This window comes from Camelina sativa, chromosome 15 (assembly GCF_000633955.1).
Source record: "Camelina sativa cultivar DH55 chromosome 15, Cs, whole genome shotgun sequence".
Classification (NCBI taxonomy): Eukaryota; Viridiplantae; Streptophyta; class Magnoliopsida; order Brassicales; family Brassicaceae; genus Camelina; species Camelina sativa.
Window position 1 is genome coordinate 27198290 of NC_025699.1, and position 7788 is coordinate 27206077.

A 7788-nucleotide genomic window follows, 5' to 3' on the forward strand; every position below is an offset into this window, starting at 1 on the left:
AGGATTTGATTGAGAATATATGAAATAAATTTGGACATTAAACTATGTATTAATTAAATAAAATGTTTGTGTGCTTTAATTAAGTAATGTTTTTTTTTTTTTTTTTTATCTTTAATGTTTTTTTTGTTTCACAAAATTTTGGTATTGTATTTTGAATTTTAGTAAAAGTTTTATAAGTTTGCAATTTAAATGTTATTTTAAAAGTTTTTATAAATGTAATATGTTTAAGATTATTATATTATTAAATCTTATGATCTTAAACATGTTCTCCCAATAACAAACTTCTTAATAAAAGATCTAAACTAATGATCTTAAATTATTTTCATAATATTTTTACTCTAAGAACACCCAAAAGTGTTCCCCTAACAAAGGCCCTTAGAAGGGAGTAGCGCAAGTTAATTAATAAAGTAATTAGGTTTGTTCAAAATCCATTTTACATGGTAACTAGCAATTGATTCGCGCTACGTGCGGTAGTTAGCTGAATATGTATTTTGGATTTTGTTTTGATTTTGGTTTGTTAGTTTTTTTGTTGGATATTTTATATACAAATATGTTTTGCAGTAAGTATAATTTAGTATGCTGTTTTATTTATAATAACTTTAGATCATTTCCTGTATGTTGTTAGTTTTCCAGATTTTTCAAGTGACTGGTAGAAATCTCTTAAACTCAAGAGTATCACTTTTTCTCTTCTGTGAAACTCTAAAGTATTATTTTATATTTAGTATATCATGGTAGATGATATTAATTTAAATATATATATGTATGAAATAGTTGGAAACTGAAATGAAAGAGATAAATACATAAGTTTTAAATAGAATTGCAGAAACTGAATTTTTGCATGCCATTTTTTATAACTGTTGAAAGGTTTTTTTCTTTATTATTATTACGTCTTCTGTTTCTGACATTTGAAAGTAAATGCGAACCGTTAAATATAATTATAATTATCCAATATTAAAATAAAAATTTGTATAGATGTCAAATTTATTTTATTAAGCGATATATACTTATCTATTTCTTTTAATATTTTTCACAATTAATTCTTTTATTTTCTAATATACACTCATCATATTTACATCTACTCTCTTTTCATATTTTATTATCTCATATCATTTATTGCTGAGAGTCACTTATAGGTACAATGTTCGATTCCCTACAAAATAAAATGTGTGATTCACTTATTGCTGAGAGTCACTTATAGGTACACTCTCATTTCAACGGAAGTCGCACACCTAGGCCATGAGTCCTCTCTTAATCACTTATTGACTCTATCCAAGTCAGCATCCTTCAGCATTACCTCTTCCCTACCCTTTATCGTCTACCCTCTCACTCTCTGTACCAGACTACACTACCAATGGAGCTACCAATGTGGTCCATGTGTAATTCTAATATTCTTGGGAAAAATGCCATTTCAGATGGCTTAGGCTGGGATTTAGTCTATCAATCATTCAATTGCCTCATCTGGTACCTTAGCAATGTGAACTGTCACCAGGAGTAAACAAATGTATCAGATTGTTCCAAACTTTAAGTGTTGGGGATATGGAACCAAGCTTGGTTTTCAACCAAAGTGGTATATTTTGATGGAATTCAGAAGCCTGATGCTAAAATGGAACTTGGAAATTTCATTGTACTTTGGAGAATTTAAGACAAAACATCTCTTTAAGGACATGTTTTGATCATTCTAACAGAGCTGGGTTCATTCACAAGCTTGGAAGATGGTCAAAACTCAATGAACACGGCGAGCTTTATCTTCCTGACCCAACCCCAGAGACCTCTGTGCATTTGCAATGCCTTCAGGATCTGCATCAACCACACCAACCGTTTTTAACTACATACCAGCACAATAGATCAAGGGTCATTGACGGGGTGAAGGTAGAAAAAGATTGTCATCACAACTTTTATCACACATGTACACGACAAGAAAACATTTGACTAAACAGATGGTATTTGGAAAATCATGCTCACCAAAGAACTGAGTGAAAATGCGGGTGAAGAAGCTCAAGTTGCGAGAGACGTTGAATCCCATGGCAGGAGGAAGAGGCTTCACCAAAGTGTCTATAGTGAATACTCTTTGCAGGAACTGTAATAGAGAGGCAGACTGTACAGCTTAGGAAATGGTTTTTGAAGTTACAAAATTTTCTAGTCTGAGGTTACTATTTAAAAAACAAAAAATCAAAGCTATCCAGCAAACTGCTTCTCTATGAACACCCTGTAAATGCGTAAAATATGTTTTCTGAATGTAAAGATGGTTCGAGATGCATGCAGTGTGTCATGATCCAGATTCTATTAGAAACATACTCATTCATATATAAATAAGCAGAAAGGAATGAAAAAACCATTTGAAAAGAAGTAGCTTTAGAGTATCTCCCTAACCAAGATATAAGTAGTTTATACCTGATATGACCTTAAATAACAATAGAGAAGTTCACAAACCTGACCAAGCAACTATTCATAAACTCTCCAGCACTACCAAAGATAGCTTTTGTAACTAAAGTATATCGCCAAGAAGAAGAAGGCTTACAACGAAACTACACAGTTTGGTTCCACTTAAGACCACAAGCTCTTAACATAATGCAACACATACAAAAATACGATGATCCTTTTTAAAAAAAATCTTACATTTTAGAGATGTTAATTTGATAGATGAGATTCTAACCAAGCTAGTATATGAACCATTTGCACTCAGTCCATTAAATTGAATACGATACAATGTGTTCAAATCCGAAACTTTATGTAACAAAGAGAATTCAAAAATCCATTCTTTTCAGCTTCACATAAGGCTTATACACAAAACTGTATCAAAGAGTTGCAGAAACATAAAGGATAAATATTTTTCCAATTTCTCCAATACCCATTTCGCAAAATATGTGGGAAGATGTCACAGAGGCAAGGTCTCACTATTCATTACTAATTTCCCCCAAATTCCTAAAGGCAGATACAGAGAGGAGCAAATTCATTGTACGAAACCTAGAATTACAATTAACAGAGAGAGGGGGTTTGAGAGACCTGATAGTTGCGATTGAATTTGTAACGAAGCTGAGGATCAATCTCAAGTAAATCATCATCATCATCAGCGAGACTACCTTTTTGGCACTGCGGCTAGGGACGTGCATCTTCGACATACCATCAGAATCCTTTGTGACCTTAAGCTTTGCACCGCTAAACTTGTCAGAGTCATCATCGTCGTCGCCTCTCCACGGCGATTTTGATAACAATTTCTTCTTTACTCAAGATTCATGAACACGACGATTTGTTGGCCAAGTCGACCAAGTTTGAGGTCAGCGAAAGGAAGGAAAGCAGAATTCATATTTGTGAAAATGGAATAATAAGTTGACAAAATGTAAATTGCAAGAGATTGCTATAAATAAGAGAAGGACTTACGAAGATTTAAGGAAGAAGGAGTGGTCTGCACATTAGATGCAAGAAGATGAAACAACATAATTAGCCGTTACCAACAAAAACGTCCCAATTGTAGCGAAATACATGGAAGGAACGGTGAAAGTGTAGAGGAGTGGAGGAATTGAATTTGAATAGTTTGTGTAGGAAGAGAAGATATTAAAACGCCATAGCTCTCGAGTAAAGACAGGGGAAAACGTCTGAAGGTGGAGCGTTCCCGACACCGACGACCAGAGACATTACACCGATAAAATGCGTTAGTAGGTTTAGATGGATTTAGAAATGGACTGGGCCTTTAAACTTTAAAAACATTTGGGATAAATCAAGTGGATCAAGTAATATGATTGTTTTATTGGGCTTAATAAAATCCGAAAATCTATAAAAATATTTAAGAGAAGTGGATGAGGTGGCATCACCAGGAATGAGTAAAGTGAACTTTATATATATAGATACATGGAGTGAAGAAACCTTATAGTTTTGAATGGTAGATGAAGCTAAGCACCCTATAACTGGATCAAAAAAAAAACATTGGTGCACTCAATATGTCTTCTGACCCATACATTGGGCTGTCATGAAAATTAGGCCTATAACCAAAGAGTCCGCATTCTCTGATTCATAGAAATTACGAATATACGATAGTGTCATAAAATTGGGGAAACAAAAACAATTCGAGAAAACTATATTATTTCAATGAACCATATACTGTATTATTTATGAGATATATGTGGTTACATTATTTTTGACAGAAGAATTAAAACCAAAGAAAATATGATAAATAAATTCATTTGGTGTTGATGTGATGTGAGCATCATTTATGTAATACTTCGATTACCATCGAATTTAGTTTTCAGAGTAAACTGAAGCAAGAAACTTTTTGAGACATCTGTTATAGACACAAGGTCTCTCCAAATGTGCCAAATGACCTGCTTTCTTTATACTCTCCATTGTTGCATTTTCGCCTAGTTGCCTATAAAACATCATTTAAATGAGAATATATAATTATGTATATATATATATATATATATAATGATTTCAGATTAGAAAAAAAATTATTCTATTGAAACTTACTCTTTCATTTTCTTGGCAAATCCAATATTAAAAATTTGATCACTTTCGCCCCACATAAGATGTATTTTCTGCCAAATCAAAAAAAAAAAGAAATCAATCGATGGGTTAAGTAGTAAAATTTTAGACGTATCTTCTATTTACTTTATATAAATTAGGATATTTCAAAAAATTACTACGAAAAGTACTCTATATATTTTTGAGTTTCAATTTTTTTGTAAATAGCATGGTTTAAACTACTTTTAACGATAAAACTCTTTGCAAATCATAAAAACATTTGTCAAATTATTTCTCACTAGCTAGAAGGTCCATTATTTGTAAAGTTGTTATATATATATATACATATTATATATATATATATATTTCTTAATATGATGGAGAAATATTTTTTTGTGAATGATTTTCTTATGTAACCTGTTGAAAACGAGGGATGGTCACATCTTTGTTGCTGATGACCAAAGCTTCTAATAATTCTGCTCTTTCCTTCCTATTGGTAATCATCACCTTCAAATTTTGCAAAAAAAATGTATATTCATATAGCATATGAGGTCTTGCACAAACACATCCATGTTAATTGAATTAACACATACCTAAAGAAACTCATTTGTCTTCTTTTGTCATGACATTAATTTTTATATACTAGGTAAATTAATTAAACAAAGCTATCTACATAGTCCTATTACATATTATCTACAAAAATTATTGTAGTCTAATTAATTATTAGTATTACAAGCTATTTATTGAGCTATCAAATTTGACTTCCAGTTGCTACAAAAGTTGATAAGATTACTTTAAGATAGGGCGAACTTAATAAATTGCAAATTTTGAGTAGCTAGGTACCTCAATGAAATCCTTGAAGAGCTTGTTCGGGAACCACATGGTTCTATGGACAGCAAGGGCGAAGAGAGTCTTGAGTCCTTTAACCGAAGTTGGTAACAAAAGATCCGCCGACGACTTAAAACCTAACTGGTTCAAATTTGACTCACTGATCGTATCTGTCATCGCAAGTATAGAACCTGAAAATGAAAAAAGTTCTTCTTGTACGTATAGATTTAAGAATGAGATAACAATCTAGGGTCTTATTTTGTAATTTCTATTATTGATAAACAAATATAGGAGTGTTAATAACGAACTTTGAACCCACGGGATAGGACTAAATCATTTCCCGTGGAGAGGATTAGCATTCTCTTACTTTACAGGTTCTCTCCGATCCTCTACAATAGATTGAGATATCAAAATATGGTAATTACATACCTGACACCACCATGGCATGGACCATCTCAGGATACTTCTCGGCGATCTTGAAAGCCACCATGCCACCGTAACTAAACCCTACAAGAAAAAACTTATCCACGCCGAGGATACGAAGAGACTTGACTAAACAGTGAGCTTGAAACGCTGGTGACCTGTCCGGGTTGTCGGAGTAAGACCCACCAAAGAAGAGGAGGTCCGGTATATAGACTGAGTACTTCTTGGCTAATGATCTAACCTGGAACTGCCACGTCACAATCCCTTCAGCTGCAAAGCCATGGATGAGCAAGAGGACTGGTTTCGTAGGTTTTTGGGGTTCCACGGTAGCGTTTTTGTCAAATTTTTTGGGTCTTTTTAGGGTTTCTTTGGGGATCCAGAAGTTCATCTTCGTTCCCGGTTCAGTTTCAACTGTGTAGGGAATAACGCCAGCCAATTTTATGAGTCTGTACAACAAAGGTTTTTGTGACTCCACAAAGTTCACCATTGTCTTTTTGGATATATGTTTAGAAGGTGACATACAATGTCTGAAGATGAAATAGCATATGAAAGGTAATGATTTTAAAGATTTTTGAGTTGTGATTAATTATAATGTATCTGGTGTTGGGTTCCTATTCATATATTCAACCAATCATTTCTTGTTTTACACATTTTATATATATCTTGTTTGACGTTTTGATTCATAATCATAACTTGCCAATAGCATAGTATAATATAATTCACGATAAACTACTCAGAAGATTTTGATAACATAAAAAAAATGTTTTTCTTTGGTCTTCCAAGTAAATTAAGTTTTATATTCGTTTTAATAATACTGTCACTCTTTTTACACCTATATACATCTTTTTATTTTATTTTGAACATTTCACCTTTCCCTAATGTTACCAACTAAAACTAATAAACTATTTATCATGAACAAGTGTGCCTCATATCGAACAAGGAAAATTGGAAAGATATATATATATATATATATATATATATATATATAGTTCTTAATTAGTTGCCTTGCATATGTAATCTCTGAATCTAGTCAAGTTAGAAATCTGTACTTCCTAATTGTGATCGGTATGTTGTAAAACTTTTCTTGTTCTCTGTTTGGAGTTATTTACTAGATAGTCAAATTTTTGGTTAAATTTTGCGGTGGTAGATGTGTTTTACGCAATACGTAAATCAAATTTTAAAAACCTGATATAAAATAAACTCGTTAAAAAATTGTGTTATAAACATAGATTTGTAATAAATGAGCTATCTTATTTACTGGTTTTATCATCTGTCATTTTTATAGTGCATATTGTCTTCTCCTCTTCCTCTTTATCTTAGTTTTTTTTCCATGTAACATAAAAAGATGTTAACAACTATTATATTACTCTTTTGTAAGAAAATACTTACCTCGACAATACTTACATCATCTACAATATTCATCTTTGTTCTTCATGTTATATGGACTATATAGGTCCTTTTCATACTAATCGAAAGAAAGACCACGTCCATACCTCTTACGATTAATATAATCGTTATTGGTTTTCTGAAAATATACGCAATTAGACGATTACGCACATTTACTATACTCCATAAAATTACTCCTCTGTGATTATTGGACCCTTTTTGGACTAATTAACCTCCAACACATAAGTCAACACGTCATATTTGGATGTGGATGTAGTCACAATTTGTACCCAAACGATTATAAGTTGAATATCAACAAACCCAAACTGACAAGATAACTATATAACCTAACTACCTAGACTAAATAATGTATATTTTTTTAAACGTCATACCAAAATGTTGAATTTTTACATTTTCATTAGAAGTTACTTTCACTCCATCACAACCCCAAACCAACATCTAGTATTTCTCTAAATTTTAATATAAAATTTCCTAATTCGCCATCTATATAAACCCTTCATATCGTACTTCTTCACTCTACATATATAGCAAAAACCCAAGATTTTTATTTAATTATTCTCAATATCTACGATGATGAGCATATTGAAAAGTCTAGCGATCATTTCCGTTCTCGGAATATTCTTTATACCTCGTTATTCTGAATCCGCAATATCTTGCAGTGTTGTGATTCAGGAT

At 32.2% G+C, this 7788-nt stretch overlaps 2 protein-coding genes and 1 pseudogene across 7 annotated transcripts in view; 1 reads left to right on the forward strand and 2 right to left on the reverse strand.

Annotated features, from left to right (window-relative positions):
• LOC104748845 lies at positions 1597-3633 on the reverse strand (annotated as a pseudogene).
• Positions 4061-6286, reverse strand: LOC104747670 (epoxide hydrolase 4). Of its 2 annotated transcripts, none has more exons than XM_010469346.2 (5): positions 5713-6286; positions 5299-5453; positions 4873-4962; positions 4462-4529; positions 4061-4360 (listed from the first exon to the last, which is right to left on the reverse strand). In XM_010469346.2, the coding sequence occupies exons 1-5, from the start codon at positions 6224-6226 to the stop codon at positions 4234-4236; spliced, it is 954 nt and encodes a 317-aa protein (XP_010467648.1). In that variant the 5' UTR covers positions 6227-6286; the 3' UTR covers positions 4061-4233. The 2 variants fall into 2 exon arrangements, with proteins under 2 accessions (XP_010467648.1, XP_010467647.1); XM_010469345.2 differs by having other exon boundaries at positions 5299-5474; positions 5713-6283.
• The window catches only part of LOC104747671 (non-specific lipid-transfer protein 8), a 3890-nt gene continuing 3726 nt past the window's right edge, over positions 7625-7788 (forward strand). For 3 of the 5 annotated variants that reach the window (XR_761214.2, XR_761213.2, XM_010469347.2), the window contains exon 1: positions 7630-7692. Coding sequence is in view for 3 of the 5 variants with exons in the window: in XM_010469347.2 (XP_010467649.1) it covers positions 7684-7692 (9 nt within the window). In the remaining 2 variants the exon portion in view is untranslated. Of the gene's footprint in view, positions 7786-7788 lie in introns of all 5 variants that reach the window. The other 2 variants (XM_019236565.1, XM_010469348.2) reach the window with 2 other exon arrangements.